A 23,162-nucleotide genomic window follows, 5' to 3' on the forward strand; every position below is an offset into this window, starting at 1 on the left:
GCTCTCCAAAGTGTGTACTCTGGTATCGGATGCCGGATGGCACACCCCTCTTCGCCTGGTTGACAGATTGAGTGCTATTCCTACAGTTAAAGTGATGGAACCGTAGCTTTTCAAGGGACCGTTTGACCCCCTCACTCTGTCCAACAGCAACCAGACTTGTCATCAAAGGTCCTTTCAGCTCAGATTGTAGCGGTTAACCTACGACCAGTCATCCCCAGTGCCCCTTTGTAAAGTGGGAGCCCTTAACTTTGGGAGACTGACAGATTTTTGAAAAATCAGTTTTCAGGAAGAGTGATTGCAGAAGGTCAGTTGTGTGAAGAGGGGTGGGGACATTTTTCTATTTGATGTACTTAACTAGGCAAGTCAGTTAATGACAAATTCTTATTTACAATGACGGCCCACCTTGGCCAATCCCTGACGACGCTGGGTCAATTGTTGCGCCGCCTTATGGGACTCCCAATCACAGCCAGATGTGATGCAGCCTGGATTCGAGTCAGGTACTGCAGTGACGTGTCTTGCACTGAGATGCAGTGCCTTAGACCGCTGGAGTTTTGTTTTGTAAGAGCACTCTCCTCAACCTCCTTTTACAAACCGGGACCTTAAATATTTGCAAACAATCCAGTGTTGTGGCTCCTCTGCTTGCCCCCGAAACCCACTGAGCCGCTCTACTCGTCTCTCTCTCGCCACACTCCTTCCTTCGTCTAGAACACCCCAGTCGAGTGACACGTCAAATCCATTCCTCTCTTTTCTCGCAGACTTCTATTTTTTTTTTTCCTTTTTTTTTTCTGATGAATATCTTCAGTTGGGTTTCATTATAATTTCTTGCTCTGGAATTATCTCCAAATGTAAAGACGTCCAATTTCATCATATTTTATTATATTATATTACACTGCCTGTTGAAAATGAAAAGGATTATACTATGATGTGAATAAATTAATGGAGTTTGAATAGAAAATCTGCTAATAAACTACCAGTAACATCCATGCCTTTGGTTTTCTTTGTTACTAGACAGAGTTCCTGGTTTCCCTTGTTCCTAGACAGAGTTCCTGGTTTCCCTTGTTACTAGACAGAGTTCCTGGTTTCCCTTGTTCCTAGACAGAGTTCCTGGTTTCCCTTGTTACTAGACAGAGTTCCTGGTTTCCCTTGTTCCTAGACAGAGTTCCTGGTTTCCCTTGTTCCTAGACAGAGTTCCTGGTTTCCCTTGTTACTAGACAGAGTTCATGGTTTCCCTTCTTCCTAGATAGAGGTTAAACAGTCCCATTCAGTACCTGGCTCTTAAGTCCTGTTTATATCTGGTTCTAGCATGCGTCCTTTGTCGTGATCTCGTCCACATTGGGACTGGAACCACATTGGGGTCTGATTGTGAGCAGATCTTCTGACCACCTCCAGAGGAAGTCAAACACACATTGAGTCTGGATCTTACAAGTGTAGACGGATCATGATCCTGCCCTCTAAAATCCTTGACAGGTAACACTAATGACTTATGGCATCAATTGTATTTTTATTTAACCTTTATTTAACTAGGCAAGTCAGCTAAAGAACAAATTCTTATTTTCAATGACGGCCTAGGAACATTGGGTCAACTGCCTTGTTCAGGAGCAGAACGACAGATTTGTACCTTGTCAGCTCGGGGAGATGAACTTGCAACCTTTCAGTTACTAGCCAAAACGCTCTAACCACTAGGCTACCCTGCCGCCCCATCAATATGTGTCTTAAAATAAATAAATATTATTTTGAAAGAATATCTGTCATAATTTGCTTATATTGAGGAACCAGGATTTCTGGTTACAACTCGGATACAGTGGACAGAGAAGAGACACATTTTACTGCCTTGTGTAGATGTAACGGGCTACAATGTTGGCACACTCAGAATGTGGATAAGACAAGGACATATGGTGCATGTTAGCACTAGGTATAAATGAGGCTTTAGAACCAGAAACCGCTCAAACAAAACAGTCCAATAGTTTGAAGTGGAAGAGAGTTCAAAACAAGAGGAAAAATCTAAGCAGTGCCTGTGACATCGGTTAGTGCCCCAAATGCCACCCTATTCCCTATATAGTGCACTACTACAAGGGCCCTACGGACCCAGGTCTTAGGTAATGCACTACATAGTGAATAGGGTGGCATTTGGGACACACAGATCATTATCACAGCAGGGCTTGGGCTAGGCCTGACAGGCAAGTAGACAAACTGGCCATGTTAAGGTGCTGACTCATGTTCAAATCCAGCTTCAATCTCTCTCTACCTCGCTGAACAAGGCCAGCAAATCAATACCACTCATTTAAAAGGCATCAAAGAGTTGATAGTGCATTCGGAAAGTATTCAGACACTTTTTTCTAAAATGGAATATATACAACATTCTCCTCAACAATTTACCCGATACCCCAAAATGAGAAAGCGAAAACAGGTTTTTAGAAATATTCACATAAAGTATTCAGACCTTTTGCTCTGAGACTCGAAATTGAGCTCAGGTGCATCCTGTTTCCATTGGTCATCCTTGAGATGTTTCTACAACTTGATTGGAGTCCACCTGTGGTAAATTCAATTGATTGGACAAGATTTGGAAAGGCACACACCTGTCTATAAAGTCCCGCATGTGGCAATGCATGTCAGAGCAAAAAACAAATCATTAGTTCGAAGGAATTGTCCGTAGAGCACCGAGATTGCAACGAGGCACAGATTTGGCGAATTGTACCAAAACATTTCTGCAGCATTGATGGTCCCCAAGAACACAGTGGCCTCCATCATTCTTAAATGGAAGAAGTTTAGAACAACCAAAACTCTTATTGGAGCTGACCGCCCGCGCAAACTTAACAATCGGGGGAGAAGGGCCTTGGTCAGGGAGGTGACCAAGAACCCAATGGTCACTCTAACAGAGTTCCAGAGTTCCTCCGTGGAGATGGGAGAAGGACAGCCATCTCTGCAGCACTCCATCAATCAAGGCTTTATTGTAGAGTGACCAGGCGGAAGCCACTCCTCAGTAAAAGACTCATGGAGTTTACTTGGAGTTTGCGAAAAGGCACCTAAAGGACTCTCAGACCATGAGAGACAATACTCTCTGGTCTGATGAAACCAAGATTGAACTCTTTGGCCTGCATGCCAAGCTTCACGTCTTGAGGAAACCTGCACCCTCCTTACGGTGAAGCATGGCGGTGGCAACATCATGCTGTGGGTATGTTTTCAGTGACAGGTACTGGGAGACTAGTCAGGATCGAGGGAAAGATGAACGGAGCAAATTACAGCAAGATCCTTGATGAAAACCTGCTCCAGAGCACTCAGGACTTCAGACTGGGGCAAAGCTTCACCTTCCAACAGGACAACAACCCTAAGCACACAGCCAAGACAATGCAGGAGTGACTTCGGGACAGGTCTCTGAATGTCCTTGAGTGGCCCAGTCAGAGCCCGGACTTAAACCCGATCAGAGCTTGAGATGATCTGTAGAGAAGAATGGTTCGATATTTTTTCTTAAGCTCAAAGGCTTCCCTAATTATATAGAGAAAGTTTAAAGCTGGTGTTTCTATTCGACATAAAAGTCTTGTTAGTCCAAAAGCTTCTCACAGCTTGGAATGTGAGTGTGAGAGAGGGAGATGAAGCAGACATTTAGTCTCTTTGTGTGCACATGTCAATAAGAGAGAGACAGAGAGGGTGTCTTTCTTTAATGAAATATTCTCATTTCATTAACCCCCCCCCTCCCCATCCACCCATAAAATAAAACACCAACATGTAATCCTGTCCTGCATACATGTACAATACTCACCTTGCCCTCTACCCCACGATACAAATCAACACCACACATCACAATAACCAAAAACCTCACCACATCTACAACCGTATATCCAACCCATCTCCACAGCTATACAGACAGCCCCCCCAACACACCATCTCCTGAAACATCTCCACACTTTTTATCATTTTATAGAACTCATTTTCCAACCTAAGGAGCACAGAGACCATCCCATTTAAACAACAGTAAAGGGTCTGTTATCCCCCAACCTTTGACCCTGTTCCTCCTTGTTAGACAAATAGACAACTTTGCCTGAGCAAACAGAAAATTCAACAACACACATTTGACCTTCTACTTATTTGAATACCTGTACCCCATTTATAAACAACCCAACAGTAAACTCTCATAACACAGAAAAGACATCCCCTGTCCGACTCCCGGTTCAACCCGTACCAACCAGCTGTTAGTGGCCAGGGCTCCATGTAGAACCCTGCACTGGAGGTCCCCTGACCTCTTTGGTACTGGGGGTTTGTAGAGCCGCCTCTACCTAAAACCCATTGCTTGTCCAACACACTCCATGCAGTCTCCTGACTGTACTCCAAACCCCAAAACAGTCATCACATTAAACAGACACTCATGGCCCACACTATCAAAAGCCTTCTCTTGATCTAAAGAGACCAGTCCAAAGTTCACATTAGAACGTCTCGATTAAAAACAAATTGTCCATGATTGACCTTCCCTGTACACAATATGTTTGGTCCTTGTGTACTATCGAGTCCAGATGGGACTTCAGTCTGTTAGAGAGGACCTTAGCAAATATAATGTAGTCCACACAGAGCATTGGAACAGGCCTCCAGTTCTTAAGTTCACACACAAGTCCTTGTTTTTGGGCAGGAGAGTTAGAGCCGCCCAACGGCAGCACATCGGCAACTCTCCTACCCCGACGCATTCACGCAACAGAAGTCCAGTCCAATTATTCTCCAGAATTTTTTATACAACTCCCCTGGGAGTCCATCAATCCCCGATGCATGGCCGGGGGACATCTGGGTTACGGCCTCTGCCAGTTCCTGGGACAACAGAGGAATGTCCACTTCATCCCTTTGTGCCAGAGAGAGCTTAGGGAGTTCTGCAAACAAGACCTGAGCACACATAGGATCACACAGTTCTGCCTTATACAACTCAGTATAAAACTCCACAGTCCATTCCCACTTCTCCCCCACCACAGAGATCACCCGCGTAGACAATGCATACCCTTGGCTTCACCGCTCTGTCTTTTCAAACCAAAGACGAAGGAGCTGGAAGCATCCATCTCCTTGATCATGGAGAACCTAGCTCTTACAAGTGCTCCCTTTGCTTTAACCTGGAAAAAAAACTGCCCAGGTCACTATGTAACTCAACTAAATTAGCCTGGAGGCCTACATTGTCTTGCCCCACCATCTCTACCTCCATCTCACTAATACAACATTCGAGTATCCCCAATACTCTCCTAGCCTCTGAGGATGAGAGAGCTGTGTACTGTTGACAGGAAAGCCGAATTTGGACTTCCCCCACATCCCACCTTTGACTCAAAGACTCATACTCTTTGCTGCCTCCACCATACACCAAAAAATCTGGAAACTTGAGAAAAAAGTAGCTTGTTGTAAGAGCTTTACATTAAACTCCAATAGGATGCATGCCGAGGCCCTGGTGAAATAGACAGCCTTGTCATGGTTATGTGGGGATCTGAAAACCCCACTAGGAGAATGGTAGCGCCCAACAGCCTATTGCGCTGATTGTTGGACATGTACAATTGATCAAGCCGGGCTGCACTCACCCTAGCCCCAAAGCCCTTTACCCATGTATACTGTCTTGAGTCAGGATGTCTAGTTCTCCAAACATCCACTAGGTCAAACTGATTAATGATGTCCCTTAACACCACCACTGACCCTGAATGAGGCTCTTCCCCATTGTTGTCTTTCATAAAATCCATTGTACAGTTCCAGTCCCCACCGACCACCAGCGTCTCCTGTGAGAGTTCTTGTCTAAGACACCCAAATAGAAGCCCCCTCTCTCTCCCTGCGTTATGCTCATACACATTTATAAAGATAAAACCCCTGTTATTAATTTCTTCTTTCACTACAAGCGGTCTACCCAACACACCTCCTTTGAGGAGCACATTTTTACAGACAGACGGAGGTACAAAAATAACTTCCACCCCTGCACTAACATGTGCAGGGGTGAACACACTTGCCCTTTTGGCTCATGACTCAACACACTTTTCCAACAGAGTGCTTTTCCAAAAGAGCCCCCAATCGACTTCATTCACATCTTCACACCGTTTCCTGGGTTATTAGGACACCATGCCCCTCATTATTCGTAGCATGTTGTACTGATCTTACAAACTTTCTTTGATGAGAAAAAAAAAGCCTCAAGATTAACTTTTTTTCCCCCTTTGTCTCATTCAGAAACCTTGTCAGTTCCCTCAACGTGCACTTTGACCTCTCTGCTTGACTGGCTGTCCGCATCGGACCCATTGAAGATGAGTCTGGAAAAAAAAGGCTTCCTCATCATCCTCTTCCTCAGACTCACTTTCTCCTCCTCATCTGCATCTCATGACCACCTGCCCTTCCTTTCTGGTTAGGTCCCCCCCCCCCCCCCCCCCCAGCACCAGGCAAAGGTTTCTTGGTTCCTTTGACCACACCAGCCTCTCCCTTCCTAGACTTTTCCGAAGACACTGACAATGATAGTTGCATGCTTTTGAATACATTGCTGAGTTCTATACTTAAATAGCTTTCACAAAGTGGTCTTTATTTATCTAATTATATTGCTGTTCTTGTCTGTGGGACCTGTTCAAACAGGACTGTCTAACATACTGTCAGTTTGGAAAAGGATTTTAGACACTAACAGTGTCCTTTCAAACAACATACTAAACTATTAGGGGATCGATAGAGGGCAAGAGAGAGAGAGAGAGACAGCATACTTGACAACTTAAATAACGACATGGAAACATTACAGATGAACGTCTTTCAAACGCCGCCTTCAATACTCTCTAGAAGGGTTGTTGACCTCGGCTTAACAAGAAGTCTCCCGGGCGCATCTAATTCAAGTTTCAAGGCACACATTCAGTAAGGAGAAAGGAGTCTCCATTGTTCACTATGCAGCATAAACCCACAACCCAACCATGACTTTAGGGGATTGATGTGAACGTGTTGATGGCTCACATGCACTCCTTCCTACAGTACCTTGTCACTGCATGTAGTGGGGAGCTTCAAAACCCTGACTGCCTTAATGAAAGGTATTACGGACCTGCGCCCATTTAAGAAACTTCCAGAGCTGTGACAGACTTAAAATAAGAACCGTGAAGAACCATTAGTGGTCCTAGAGGAACACAATGTTTAAACGCAGCCCCCAGCCAGCTAGCTTTATGTTGTCTCTTGACCGTGATATCCCCCAGCCAGCTAGCTTTATGTTGTCTCTTGACCGTGATATCCCCCAGCCAGCTAGCTTTATGTTGTCTCTTGACCGTGATATCCCCCAGCCAGCTAGCTTTATGTTGTCTCTTGACTGTAATATCCCCCAGCCAGCTAGCTTTATGTTGTCTCTTGACCGTGATATCCCCCAGCCAGCAAGCTTTATGTTGTCTCTTGACCGTGATATCCCCCAGCCAGCTAGCTTTATGTTGTCTCTTGACCGTGATATCCCCCAGCCAGCTAGCTTTATGTTGTCTCTTGACCGTGATATCCCCCAGCCAGCTAGCTTTATGTTGTCTCTTGACTGTAATATCCCCCAGCCAGCTAGCTTTATGTTGTCTCTTGACTGTAATATCCACCAGCCAGCTAGCTTTATGTTGCCTCTTGACTGTGATATCCCCCAGTCAGCTAGCTTTATGTTGTCTCTTGACTGTGATATCCCCCAGCCAGCTAGCTTTATGTTGTCTCTTGACCGTAATATCCACCAGCCAGCTAGCTTTATGTTGTCTCTTAACCGTAATATCCACCAGCCAGCTAGCTTTATGTTGCCTCTTGACTGTGATATCCCCCAGTCAGCTAGCTTCATGTTGTCTCTTGACCGTAATATCCACCAGCCAGCTAGCTTTATGTTGCCTCTTGACTGTGATATCCCCCAGGCAGCTAGCTTTATGTTGTCTCTTGACCGTAATATCCACCAGCCAGCTAGCTTTATGTTGCCTCTTGACTGTGATATCCCCCAGTCAGCTAGCTTTATGTTGCCTCTTGACTGTGATATCCCCCAGTCAGCTAGCTTTATGTTGCCTCTTGACTGTGATATCCCCCAGTCAGCTAGCTTTATGTTGCCTCTTGACTGTGATATCCCCCAGTCAGCTAGCTTTATGTTGCCTCTTTAATGTGATATCCCCCAGTCAGCTAGCTTTATGTTGCCTCTTGACTGTGATATCCACCAGTCAGCTAGCTTTATGTTGCCTCTTGACCGTGATCAGCTAGCTTTATGTTGCCTCTTGACCGTGATCAGCTAGCTTTATGTTGCCTCTTTACTGTGATATCCACCAGCCAGCTAGCTTTATGTTGCCTCTTGACCGTGATCAGCTAGCTTTATGTTGCCTCTTGACCGTGATCAGCTAGCTTTATGTTGCCTCTTTACTGTGATATCCACCAGCCAGCTAGCTTTATGTTGCCTCTTGACCGTGATCAGCTAGCTTTATGTTGCCTCTTGACTGTGATATCCCCCAGCCAGCTAGCTTTATGTTGCCTCTTTACTGTGATATCCCCCAGTCAGCTAGCTTTATGTTGCCTCTTTACTGTGATATCCACCAGCCAGCTAGCTTTATAAGTTAGACGGCTGGTGGTACGAGGTAGACCGTAGTAGGGTGCGCCATTATCGGGCATGTATATCTGGAACACCGGTAAGCGCATTGAGAACCGCAATTTTGGGTTACCAGATATCCACCAGCCAGCTAGCTTTATGTTGCCTCTTGACTGTGATATCCCCCAGGCAGCTAGCTTTATGTTGTCTCTTGACCGTAATATCCACCAGCCAGCTAGCTTTATGTTGCCTCTTGACTGTGATATCCCCCAGTCAGCTAGCTTTATGTTGCCTCTTGACTGTGATATCCCCCAGTCAGCTAGCTTTATGTTGCCTCTTGACTGTGATATCCCCCAGTCAGCTAGCTTTATGTTGCCTCTTGACTGTGATATCCCCCAGTCAGCTAGCTTTATGTTGCCTCTTTAATGTGATATCCCCCAGTCAGCTAGCTTTATGTTGCCTCTTGACTGTGATATCCACCAGTCAGCTAGCTTTATGTTGCCTCTTGACCGTGATCAGCTAGCTTTATGTTGCCTCTTGACCGTGATCAGCTAGCTTTATGTTGCCTCTTTACTGTGATATCCACCAGCCAGCTAGCTTTATGTTGCCTCTTGACCGTGATCAGCTAGCTTTATGTTGCCTCTTGACCGTGATCAGCTAGCTTTATGTTGCCTCTTTACTGTGATATCCACCAGCCAGCTAGCTTTATGTTGCCTCTTGACCGTGATCAGCTAGCTTTATGTTGCCTCTTGACTGTGATATCCCCCAGCCAGCTAGCTTTATGTTGCCTCTTTACTGTGATATCCCCCAGTCAGCTAGCTTTATGTTGCCTCTTTACTGTGATATCCACCAGCCAGCTAGCTTTATAAGTTAGACGGCTGGTGGTACGAGGTAGACCGTAGTAGGGTGCGCCATTATCGGGCATGTATATCTGGAACACCGGTAAGCGCATTGAGAACCGCAATTTTGGGTTACCAGATGCACGTTTTCAATCACCAGTTGCACAACAATCTGAATCCATCGTCATATCTTAAACTGTCTATAAAACACTAAGGACGGCCCCGACCGAGAGATGGTCGTAGTGGGGTACTCCCCTGGTGGGCATGAATGTCAGGAGTACCGGTCCATTTTTTGGGTTACCAGATGCATGTTTTCAATCACCAGTTGCACGGAGGAAAATCACAATCTGCATCCATCGTCATATTTTAAACCGTCCACAAAGCACTCGGTAAACGGCAAAACAGATGTCATTGTTTTCAACAGTAAATGTTGTTGAGGCTTACGGTGAATGCTGCCACAGTAGATGGGACTTGACGCCAGAGTTCAAATATTTCAACTTTTGTCGTCTGCCATAGCATTGTTTTTCTACTGAATGTTGATTTGCACTGTTTGTTTACTGAAATCACCATAGCAACGCATGCCATTGTGCTGGCTTGCTTATCCGTCACCCTCTTTCTTGCTTTCTTGTCCCGCTACTCCAAATTTTTGCGTTCCTTGTCTAAACGCAGAATTACTGTTCCCTCTTTACCGTGAGATCCACAGAGCCCTCATAGCTCTCATGGCGTTTCCAGTACAGAAACCCTCTTCATTCGGCTATAGGCATCTGAGGACACAGCGACTCAGTTCTCAGGATGTCCTAGATGGAGAAGGGGGATGTGACAGGGACAGTGTGGGTCACACCCTGATCTGTTTCGCATGTCTTTGTGATTGTCTCCACCCCCCTCCTGGTGTCTCCCATCTTCCCCATTATCCCCTGTGTATTTATACCTGTGTTCTCTGTTTGTCTGTTGCCAGTCATCTTGTTTGTCAAGTCAACCAGCATTTTTGTGTCAGCTCTTGCTTTTCTTTCTTTTCTCGTCCTCCTGGTTTTTGACCCTTGCCCGTCCTGACCCTGTACCCACCTGGCTGATCACACTGCCTGCCCCTGACCCTGACCCTGACCCTGCCCCTGTACCCACCTGCCTGACCACTCTGCCTGACCCTGACTCTGACCCTGACCCTGACCCTGAGCCTGCCCCTGACCCTGCCCCTGACCCTGCCCCTGCCACTGCCCCTGCCCCTGCCCCTGCCCCTGCCCCTGACCCTGTACCTACCTGCCTGACCACTCTGCCTGACCCTGAGCCTGAGCCTGACCCAGGAGCCTGAGCCTGCCCCTGCCCCTGAGCCTGAGCCTGAGCCTGTGCCTGAGCCTGACCCTGACCCTGACCCTGACCCTGCCCCTGACCCTGACCCTGCCCCTGCCCCTGACCCTGTACCCACCTGCCTGACCACTCTGCCTGACCCTGAGCCTGAGCCTGACCCAGGAGCCTGAGCCTGCCCCTGCCCCTGAGCCTGAGCCTGTGCCTGAGCCTGAGCCTGAGCCTGAGCCTGAGCCTGTCCCTGCCCCTGCCTCTGAGCCTGAGCCTGAGCCTGAGCCTGCCCTTGCCCCTGAGCCTGCGCCTGAGCCTGCCCCTGACCCTGACCCTGAGCCTGACCCTGCACCTGACCCTGAGCCTGCCCCTGAGCCTAAGCCTGCCCCTGACCCTGCCCCTGCCACTGACCCTGACGCTGAGCCTGCCCCTGACCCTGCCCCTGACCCTGACCCTGAGCCTGCCCCTGTCCCTGCCCCTGCCCCTGCCCCTGACCCTGACGCTGAGCATGCCCCTGACCCTGACGCTGAGCCTGCCCCTGACCCTGACGCTGAGCCTGCCCCTGCCCCTGAGCCTGAGCCTGAGCCTGTGCCTGAGCCTGAGCCTGAGCCTGAGCCTGTCCCTGCCCCTGAGCCTGAGCCTGAGCCTGAGCCTGAGCCTGCCCCAGCCCCTGCCCCTGAACCTGCGCCTGAGCCTGCCCCTGACCCTGACCCTGAGCCTGACCCTGCCCCTGACCCTGACCCTGCCCCTGACCCTGCCCCTGCCCCTGCCACTGACCCTGACCCTGCCCCTGCCCCTGACCCTGTACCCACCTGCCTGACCACTCTGCCTGACCCTGAGCCTGAGCCTAAGCCTGAGCCTGTGCCTGAGCCTGAGCCTGAGCCTGAGCCTGAGCCTGAGCCTGAGCCTGAGCCTGAGCCTGTCCCTGCCCCTGCCCCTGCCCCTGAGCCTGAGCCTGAGCCTGCCCCTGCCCCTGCCCCTGAGCCTGCGCCTGAGCCTGCCCCTGACCCTGACCCTGAGCCTGACCCTGCACCTGACCCTGAGCCTGCCCCTGAGCCTGCCCCTGACCCTGCCCCTGCCACTGACCCTGACGCTGAGCCTGCCCCTGACCCTGCCCCTGCCCCTGACCCTGACCCTGAGCCTGCCCCTGCCCCTGACGCTGAGCATGCCCCTGACCCTGACGCTGAGCCTGCCCCTGACCCTGACCCTGCCCCTGCCCCTGACCCTGACGCTAAGCCTGCCCCTGACCCTGACGCTGAGCCTGCCCCTGACCCTGACGCTGAGCCTGTCCCTGACCCTGACCCTGACCATGACTCTGACCCTGCCCCTGACCCTGACGCTGAGCCTGCCCCTGACCCTGCCCCTGCCCCTGACCCTGTCCCTGACCATGACCCTGTCCCTGTCCCTGTCCCTGACCCTGACCCTGTCCCTGCCCCTGACCCTGTCCCTGCCCCTGACCCTGTCCCTGTCCCTGTCCCTGACCCTGACCCTGACCCTGACCCTGTCCCTGACCCTGACCCTGACCCTGTCCCTGTCCCTGACCCTGTCCCTGACCATGACCCTGACCCTGTCCCTGACCCTGACCCTGACCCTGACCATGACCCTGTCCCTGTCCCTGTCCCTGTCCCTGTCCCTGTCCCTGACCCTGACCCTGACCCTGACCCTGTCCCTGTCCCTGACCATGCCCCTGCCCCTGCCCCTGCCCTTGCCCCTGTCCCTGTCCCTGACCATGACCCTGACCCTGTCCCTGTCCCTGCCCCTGCCCCTGACCCTGACCCTGTCCCTGTCCCTGACCATGACCCTGACCCTGACCCTGACCCTGACCCTGTCCCTGTCCCTGTCCCTGCCCCTGCCCCTGCCCCTGCCCCTGCCCCTGACCCTTCCCCTGCCCCTGAGCCTAAGCCTGTCCCTGACCATGACCCTGTCCCTGACCATGACCCTGTCCCTGTCCCTGACCCTGACCCTGACCCTGACCCTGACCCTGTCCCTGCCTCTTTTTTATCTGCATTTGATCTGGTTTTCAAATCGTCAAACGGCTTGTCCAATTAGGATGCAGGAATGAGTAAAGGCCGCTAATAAGAAACCTTAGCCATAACCCTCCTGCCCTAACACAGTGTAAAGCCTGTGCCCTGGACATGATGTGCGTGCGCTGGTAGCATAAATACTCTAATGGCCTCAATGTAGAGCATTTAAATGCCTCAGGAAAATACTGTCATAATACAATTATTTAATCTGTATTCGAGGAGATTATTCAATCTGTATTCGAGGAGGTTATTCACTCTGTATTCGAGGAGATTATTCAATCTGTATTCGAGGAGATTATTCAATCTGTATCTGAGGAGATTAGTCAATCTGTATTCGAGAAGATTATTCAATCTGTATTCGAGGAGATTATTCAATCTGTATCTGAGGAGATTAGTCAATCTGTATTCGAGAAGATTATTCAATCTGTATTCGAGGAGATTATTCAATCTGTATTCGAGGAGATTATTCAATCTGTATCTGAGGAGATTAGTCAATCTGTATTCGAGAAGATTATTCAATCTGTATTCGAGGAGATTATTCAATCTGTATTCGAGGAGATTATTCAATCTGTATTCGAGGAGATTAGTCAATCTGTATTCGAGAAGATTATTCAATCTGTATTCGAGAAGATTATTCAATCTGTATTCGAGGAGATTATTCAATCTGTATTTGAGGAGATTATTCAATCTGTGTTCGAGGAGATTATTTAATCTGTATTCGAGGAGATTATTCAATCTGTATTCGAGAAGATTATTCAATCTGTATTCGAGGAGATTATTCAATCTGTATTTGAGGAGATTATTCAATCTGTGTTCGAGGAGATTATTCAATCTGTATTCGAGGAGATTATTCAATCTGTATTCGAGGAGATTATTCAATCTGTATTCGAGGAGATTATTCAATCTGTATTCGAGGAATGCCGTTGGTTTCATTCCTCTGTTTATGTTACGTTAAAGTAAGTGCTACGGTATCTAACCCAGAAATCATTATTCATTTGGGACAGTGAAGTTAACACAGTATGTGAATAGACAGTGATATGCCGTTTTTCCCTCCGTCAAATTTAATTTCAGACGAAGAGCCTGATGGAAAAATGTCAACTTGATCAAAATAAATGTTTAGAAAGAACCAGTCATTTGCTTTCACCTTTGATAGATGATCATAGAGGAGAATGTTGACCTCATGAGACAAATCTACTTTCACTAAAAGCCAGGGAAACAAAACCAAAGACATGAATTGATTGTCCTTAGACTGCTTACAGGGTAAGATGATGTTTTTGTAATTTGGGTGAACTATTCCTTTAAAGTAATACAGTCGTGTGCAGTATGTCTCCTAGTGCGTCTGTAGTACACAGTTTGGCACTTGTGTAACCCGCGGGACTAAGTAGTTACTATAAAACTGTACGATGATGCTGTGCCACTCCGTGTTCTCTACAGGAAAGGGTTACTGACACAAATCAAATCAAATTTTACTGGTCAAATACACATTCTTTTTTTTTAGCAGATGTCATTGAGGTTGTTTCTAACTAGTAATATCTAACAATTTCACAACATATACCCAATACACACAAATATAAGTAAAGGAAGGGAATTAAGAACATGGAAATATAAGCACGAGCAATGTCAAAGCAATGTCAAAGCAATGTCAAAGCAATGTCAAAGCAATGTCAAAGCAATGTCAAGCTATCAAATGAATGATTAGGGAAATACAGTGCTCTTCTAGAGGGAAATACTTCAGTGTAGCACGCTAAAGATTTCAGACAACACGCATAAAGTAACACACCTTTAAGTTAACTACCTTTTCTCCAGTGTTTTTTACATGCAAAACATACTTCCTGTCTGGTACTGTCTGAAATGTGTATGAGTATTTATCCAAAAGACAAACCTTGTCTTCTTTTTTTTTTTTGTGTGTGTGTGTGATTGATGTCCTCTTTAATGATTCTCAAAAAAATGTATTTAAGCATTTTGTGGCAAACGCACTAACGAATTCCTCAGCTGCCAGTTAGCTAAATGTTTATTTGTACAGGTCAGAGGGAAACATAAACACTGTGGTTTGTGTGAGACGGCTCCCATAGTACGGCCAAGTCTGGAAGTTCTGATGCAGCACCATCCAACTATCTGCGTTGTTCATGCAACCAGGCAAGGTATTCCCTTTCATCCGGTAAGGATTTACCTCGTTAAATGTCAACAAGGTCCTTAAAGCTCGGAATACTGGGAGAAATCCACGGAAACCACCGTGACGAGCGGATGACAGACAGACTTCTCCCCAGTAGAAAAAAAAAAAAACGACTCTCCTATTGCAATAACAAATGTCTGTTTCCTCCTTCGAAACCTGCCCCGGCACGCTACATCAGACGAGATGTTTATCGGTGCCCAGATCATCTTCACTCATTTACTGTAGTAATACCGCACTGCGATCATAGTATTTATACTTTTTTTTTTTTATAGTGACAAAATAATGTCCCAGCCCGTCAACACACGGTGGTTTTCTCACCGTATGGTGAACCAGCCAGGTGACACAGTTGTTGTCTGCTTGTCTCTCAACACCGGGGGAACTCAGTCAGACCTGACTAAGCCAGCACAGAGGCCCTGTCATCCAATCATCTCTCTCCTATCCCTCAATAGGGTAAATAACTGGGCTTCAGACATGACCAATCACCAGAAGGAAAATAGGGGATAGAAAAAGAGGATGGAGACGGAGACAAAAAGAGAGAGAGAGAGAAAAAGAGAGAGAGAGAAAAAGAGAGAAAGAAAGAGAGAAAGAGAGAAAAAGAGAGACAGAGAGAGAGACATAGAAAGATAGAGGCATAGGGGGAGAGAGAGAGAGAGAGAGAGAGAGAGAGAGAGAGAGAGAGAGAGAATTAGAGAGAGAGAGAGAGAGAGAGAGGGGTGAGCTGTGAGTCAGGGACAGGTGGTCAGGGTCAGTGTGTCTCTCAGGTTGGCAGCTCCTCCCCGAGGGCTCTTGACAGGTTTACAGTCATCCACCCACCTGCACAAGCACACATACATATACAGACAGGCACATACTTACACTACACACGCAAACAAACTCTCTCTCTCTCTCTCTTTCTGTATCTCTCTCTCTCACACACACACACACACGCACGCACGCACGCACGCACGCACACACACACACACACACACACACACATACACACACACACACACACACACACGCACACACACACGCACACACACACTCACACGCACACGTGCACACATGCACAGGGCAGACAGCTCCAGGCTATTGATGTACTCTAGGGGGAATGTCCGGGCTATGCTAATCCGTGCCAGTTCATCAATTTACTGCTGGACCAAACAAGCTTTCTCACCCTCCACCGACAGAGGATCATGCGTCCTTCTCAAGGTTAAAAAGTTTACGACGAGAACATTGGCCACTTCTCTGTGAATGCATCTCCAAAGCCGCCCTCTGTACATGTGCGTTAGAGATGTCAACGATGAGTATGATGTGTCCTCCTCTCTACCGCCCAGGAAGCTCAGATTCAAACTCCCATTAAGACAGCTCTGCAAGCGTTATAATTTCAAAAAAATACATTTGTTTACTTACCAAACATGGAGTTTCGCTGAGCGACTATCTTCATTTAAGTAAGGTACTTCCAAAGAAAGGTCTAGATACACATTTACAAGCAACAGGAAAAAAAATGGCCTGTTCAGCACCTCCAATGTATTGAGTTTTTGTAGACTTCCGACCTGTGTGTGGCAGTAATGAGTGATTTACATTGTGGATGCTGAATAGGCATTTTATTGAAGTCGCTTGTCCATTTTTATTAAGTCCTATTTATTTTAAAGCATAATGGTCGTAACAAGAGTAAAAAAAAAAACTGTAGACAAACGCCTGAAGGCCAAGGACAGGAACAAGTAGTCCTGCCACGACCACCATCAAACTGAGCAAAAGTACAATATAGGAATAAAGTTGGAATCCCATTAGATAGACTCTGACGCTCATCGTATGTGGCAGGGGGCTACAATCCATGACGGAATACAAAGGAAGACCCAGCTGTGATATGCATAACAATGCCTCTACCAGGCCAACTCAATGCATTTTAATGCGGGCTAAGACAATTAAAAAACATTGTGCCCGGTTTCGAGGTCCGTCACCGACGGATATGGCTCTTTCTCAGAGCACGTGCAACCTCTCCTTGTCCCCAGTCTGTAATCCACACATGTTTGAAGTTGAAAACCATCATCCCTGTCCCCAAGACCTCTAAGGCTTCGTGCCACAATGATTACCGCCCTGTGGCCCTCACTTCTGTAATCATGAAGTGCTTTGAGAGGCTGGTTATGGCTCACATCAACTCCAGCATCCCAGACCCACTCCAATTTACACACCGCCCCAACCGATCCATAGACGACGCAATCTCAATTGCACTCCACACTGCCCTCACCCAGCTAGATGAGAGGAATACTTATGTGAGAATGCTGTCCATTAACTACAGAGCAGCGTTCAACACCATTGTCCCCTCCAAGCTCGTCACCAAGCTCAGGACTCTCTGGGTCTGAACACCTCCCTCTGCAACTGGATCCTGGACTTCCTGACGAGCCAACCTCAGTTGGTGAGGGTAGGCAACATCACGTCAGCGCTCTGATCCTCAACACAGGGGCCACACTTGGGGGGGTTTAGTCCCCACATGTACTCCTTGTTCACCCATGTCTCCAACACCAAACACATTTGTGGGGTACAGAGATGGGGTAGTTGTTCAAAAATCATGTTAAACTGCTATACATTGTCAATTTCATCTTTACGTGGATCATAATTTCCCCAACTGCTGACCTGGCTGTGACAAGGCTACAGTCTGATTTTGCAGCTGTACAGGATGCCCTTACTGATTTAAAACTGGTATTTAATAAATGGCAAACCTAAATATATGTTGTTTTTAAGTTCTGGTAAGATTGTCTCAGAAGGATGACATCTTTACTCATCAGATGGTAAATCAAAACGAGTCCATGCGTACAAATACCTTGGTATTTAGATTGACAATGATTTAGCGTTTAAAGAACACACGACTGAGTTTTAGGGGGTAGGGTAGGGTTGAGGATACGAACCCGGTTTAGGGTAAGGTTTAGGGGGTAGGGTAGGGTTGAGGATACGAACCAGGTTTAGGGTAGGTTTAGGGGGTAGGGTAGGGTTGAGGATATGAACCCGGTTTAGGGTAAGGTTTAGGGGGTAGGGTAGGGTTGAGGATACAAACCCGGTTTAGGGGGTAGGGTAGGTTTGAGGATACGAACCCGGTTTAGGGGGTAGGGTAGGGTTGAGGATACGAACCTGGTTTAGGGTAAGGTTTAGGGGGTAGGGTAGGGTTGAGGATACGAACCCGGTTTAGGGGGTAGGGTAGGGTTGAGGATATGAACCCGGTTTAGGGGGTAGGGTAGGGTTGAGGATACGAACCCGGTTTAGGGGGTAGGGTAGGGTGGAGGATACGAACCCGGTTTATGGGGTAGAGTAGGGTTGAGGATACGAACCCGGTTTAGGGGGTAGGGTAGGGTTGAGGATACGAACCCGGTTTAGGGGGTAGGGTAGGGTGGAGGATACGAACCCGGTTTAGGGGGTAGGTTTGGGTGGAGGATACGAACCCGGTTTAGGGTAAGGTTTAGGGGGTAGGGTAGGGTGGAGGATACGAACCCGGTTTAGGGTAAGGTTTAGGGGGTAGGGTAGGGCTGAGAATTCAAACCCAGTTTTTAGGTAAGGTTTAAGGGGTAGGTTTGGGCTGAGGATACTAACCCGGTTTAGGGTAAGGGTTTAGGTTTAGGCAGTAGGGTTGGGTAGAGAATATGAACCCTGTTTATTGACCAACAACGTTTATATTAATAGTGAAAATAACAGGTCCTTGTATCGACCCCTGCGGGACACATTTATATGCTTCTAAACTTAACCCCATCAATCACGATGGCCTGAGTTCCGTCATTAAGATAATCATGAAACCATGAACAGGCGTCAGAGCTCTGACCTATAGAGGACAACTTATTCAATAAAATAGCATGATCAACTGTTGCACAAGCTAATTACTGTTAAGTGCCTTGTTCAAGAGCACATCAACAGATTTTTCACATTGCCAGCTCGGGCATTCAAACGGTCAACCTTTTGGTTTCTGGCCCAACACTCTAACCGCTAGGCTACCTTCCACCCTGCCGCCCCGCCCCGTAGGTGTTGATATTAAGAAATCTCATGCATTCGAAATGTCCATTTCCTATATTCAGATTTGTGTTTTTTTTTCTGAGGGGGAAAGCGTCTAATAAATATTTATGAAGATGTCAGTTTTGGTCGTAGAGTTATTTTGCTTTGACAAAATAAACATTTCACAATATTCACTTGACCGAGCAGAGCTAATATTTATTCAGCAATGTGTTCTCTGGACCTGGTTGAATTGAGATAGCGTATTCTGAAATGTATGTAAAAGAAAAGGACAGTTTCCTTTAACTCTTCCGTGTTTTTAACATCTTAACATGCAAATGAGGCTGGTAGTCAGTCATATTAATTGCAGAAGTACTATTTGTGTGTGACCGCATGCACACACACTGAAAAAAATACCTAAATACAAAATTAGTTTTATCAGTGACGCTTTCGAAATCTAACTAGTTATTAGTATGTTAACTCCATACCCCACAAGCCCTGAGCCTAGTTTGCATAAATGAAACTTCCACTACTATTACTTCCCTTCTACAGAATTAGCTCTCGAGTCAGCACATTCTGATCTTAATTCCCAAAGATCAGAGAGTTCCCAGTAAATCCTGTCACTTTCATCGTCCAATATAAGACATGCCATTTGTTTTTCATCAGGCTTTCTGTATGATAGTGGATTTAAAATCTGTAATCATGCTGATAAGGACAGTGGAAGGAGGAAAGAGAGAGAGAGAGCGAGAGAGAGAGAGAGACAGAGAGAGAGAGAGAGAGAGAGAGAGAGAGAAAGAGAGAGCTGTGCACAAAGTAGGTTCTTGTGCCGATGCTAAGCTGCTAAAAAAATTATGAGTAGCACAGCAGATGTAAGTTAACTGCATATAGTTAGTGCCTGATAAAATGGGACAGTCAATGGATGACCTTTTCTCTCATAGCCACAGCAAAACACAGAAAGGGGCACCTCAATCGACCTGTCTCAAGACTACAACTCTTCTCAATGTGGACCTGTCTCAAGACTACAACTGTTCTCAATGTGGACCTGTCTCAAGACTACAACTCTTCTTAATGTGGACCTGTCTCAAGACTACAACTCTTCTCAATGTGGACCTGTCTCAAGACTACAACTCTTCACAATGTGGACCTGTCTCAAGACTACAACTCTTCTCAATGTGGACCTGTCTCAAGACTACAACTCTTCTTAATTTGGACCTGTCTCAAGACTACAACTCTTCTTAATGTGGACCTGTCTCAAGACTACAACTCTTCACAATGTGGACCTGTCTCAAGACTACAACTCTTCTCAATGTGGACCTGTCTCAAGACTACAACTCTTCTGTTGTTGTTCATGTCTTTAAGCAGGAAGTTGCCCTACTACTATGATGTCACATTGCTAGATGGACCTTTAAGATTTGTCACAGTCAACCTGCCGTAAACTGATGATCACAAAGTTTTTTTTTCCCCCCCTAGATTTTCTGATTGCAGAATTGGACCCATCTGGCTCCTGTTGGTAGCCCAGCTCAAAGCACTTGACCTAGGGCATATGGCTGGGTTCACATGCCAGACACAACTCCTCATAACCCAGCCCAACTGGCCCCCAGGGGCCATGCAGGAAATAGCTGCTGTCACAAGCAGTTGGGCTTTCATTAGTTTCTCAGCCAGAGGAGCACTTGGGTGGAGAGAGGAAGAGCGTGAGGCACTGTGAATCTATCCCAACATAACTTAACTGCTCCTTCTCCTCTTATGTTCTCATTCAGCCACTGGGTGTGTCCCAACATAACTTAACTGCTCCTTCTCCTCTTCTGTTCTCATTCAGCCACTGGGTGTGTCCCAACATAATTAAACGGCTCCTTCTCCTCAAACAGAAAAATGGGTAAGAACTGGACAAGCTGAGAGAGAATGGTTTTTGGAGTACTAAAACATCAGAGAGAGTTAGAGACAGCGAAAGAGAGATGTCTTTCAGCTGATTTGATGATGGTTGCTCAGGTGTGCTGTAAGTACAGAGGCTCCACCCCTAGCTCTATTTGCTACGGTTCATGGGCGTGACCCAATTCCAGGTGGGCACAGGCTTAGACAGGTTGCCAACTTCAAATCCTATGTGATCTGCCTGAAGACACGCAATGATTTTCAATGAGCTGACGCTTGCAATGTTGATCGCAATCTGTAGCCAGGATTATAAATGTGGAAAGAACTTTCCTATGGCATAGCACAAGCTAACGTGGGCATAAGTGTTTCCAATGTACATAAACGTGTGCGTTTGCTAACAGGCGTGTTGCGATATCTCTCAGTGTTTGCTGCAAGTGCTGGTGTGACATCATGCACACTTACACCCCACCAGACACCCCACCAGGGGTCTTTTCACAGTCCCCAGGTCCAGAACAGATTCCAGGTAAAGTACAGTATTATACAGAGCCACGGGTCCATTCCATCTTATCTAGTGAACAACACACCTGGTTTCAAAAAATAAATATAAAGCGATACCTCACGGCACAATGCCTCTCCCCCACGTGACCTACTTGTTGTGTGTTTGTACTGACATGTAATGTGGACCTGATAGATCCACACACACACAATGCCTCTCCCCCACGTGACCTACTTGTTGTGTGTTTGTACTGACATGTACGTGTAACTGATAGATCCACACACACACAATGCCTCTCCCCCACGTGACCTACTTGTTGTGTGTTTGTACTGACATGTAATGTGGAACTGATAGATCCACACACACACAATGCCTCTCCCCCACGTGACCTACTTGTTGTGTGTTTGTACTGACATGTAATGTGGAACTGATAGATACACACACACACAATGCCTCTCCCCCACGTGACCTACTTGTTGTGTGTTTGTACTGACATGTAATGTGGAACTGATAGATACACACACACACAATGCCTCTCCCCCACGTGACCTACTTGTTGTGTGTTTGTACTGACATGTAATGTGGACCTGATAGATACACACACACACAATGCCTCTCCCCCACGTGACCTACTTGTTGTGTGTTTGTACTATCATGTAATGTGGAACTGATAGATACACACACACACAATGCCTCTCCCCCACGTGACCTACTTGTTGTGTGTTTGTACTGACATGTACGTGTAACTGATAGATCCACACACACACAATGCCTCTCCCCCACGTGACCTACTTGTTGTGTGTTTGTACTGACATGTACGTGTAACTGATAGATCCACACACACACAATGCCTCTCCCCCACGTGACCTACTTGTTGTGTGTTTGTACTGACATGTACGTGTAACTGATAGATCCACACACACACACACACACACACACACACACACGTTAGTATCAATTGTAAAAGTCTTCTGTCTGTAATGTCTTTTTCGTTACGTGTCGGACCCCGGTAAGAGTAGCTGTTGCCATTGGCTTTGAGGATCATAATAAATTAAATCATTGAAATGGAGTGTGTAAAAGACCACTACAGTATTATAATGAGTAATGTCACTTCCCACTCTGCTGTATGCTGCAGACTCTAAATGAAAAGACTAACCACACTAGGTGGATTTGACCCGACATCACCTGAGTATTTACCAGGCAGGCGTCACCTCATACCCATTTAGGCACCTTAATTACAGAGTTTGTGAGCAATTACGCCTCAGGTTTTTTTTTTTTTTTTTCACACCTGGGAGACCCGTCAAGATTCCTTCACATCAACGAGGTCTCCATGCGTGTTTGGGTTGGCGCTGGACGCGCCGTTGGAAGGATAATTTTTTTTGTCTAAAATGGAAGTAGAATGAAAGATAAAATGGGAGTAGAATGACAGATTTCAACAGAGCTGTAGTTGAGCTATAACTCAGGAATCAAGTCTCAGTATGGCAGTAGACACACTGTCATATTATTAATATATATTGTTATATAGTGAACATTTTGGGTTCAACTAAGCAGCTTTGGATAGAAGTGTCTGCTAAGTGGTATATATTTTATTATTATTACCCACGTCAACATAGAGCTACATAACCAATCTGGCAACCAGGCTATACCAATCTGGCAAGAAGGCTCAGCCAACCTGGCAGCCAGGCTACACCAAGCTGGAAACCAGGCTATACCAACATGGCAGCCAGGCTATGCCAACCTGGAAACCAGGCTATACCAACCTGGCAACCAATCTATATCAACCTGGCCACCAGGCAATACCAACCTGGCCACCAGGCAATACCAACCTGGCAACCAGGTAATACCAACCTGGCAACCAGGCTATACCAACCTGGCAGCCAAGCTATACCAACCTGGAAACCAGGCTATACCAACCTGGAAACCAGGCTAAACCAACCTGGCAACCAGATAATACCAACCTGGCAACCAGGCTATAGCAACCTGGCAATACCAACCTGGCAACCAGGCAATACCAACCTGGCAACCAGGCAATACCAAC

At 46.9% G+C, this 23,162-nt stretch overlaps 1 protein-coding gene across 1 annotated transcript; it reads right to left on the reverse strand.

Moving 5' to 3' along the window:
- Positions 1-10,067: 10,067 nt before the first annotated feature.
- On the reverse strand, positions 10,068-11,654 carry LOC118966178 (fibroin heavy chain-like; the record flags this gene model as incomplete). Its single annotated transcript, XM_036989278.1, is given in 4 exon segments — positions 10,068-10,118; positions 10,616-10,780; positions 10,782-11,107; positions 11,252-11,654. Coding segments are annotated over 4 exon segments (945 nt in total), but the record flags the coding sequence as incomplete, so codon positions are not given.
- Between the last annotated feature and the right edge of the window lie 11,508 nt (positions 11,655-23,162).

Source organism: Oncorhynchus mykiss, chromosome 1 (genome assembly GCF_013265735.2).
Source record: "Oncorhynchus mykiss isolate Arlee chromosome 1, USDA_OmykA_1.1, whole genome shotgun sequence".
Taxonomy (NCBI): domain Eukaryota; kingdom Metazoa; phylum Chordata; class Actinopteri; order Salmoniformes; family Salmonidae; genus Oncorhynchus; species Oncorhynchus mykiss.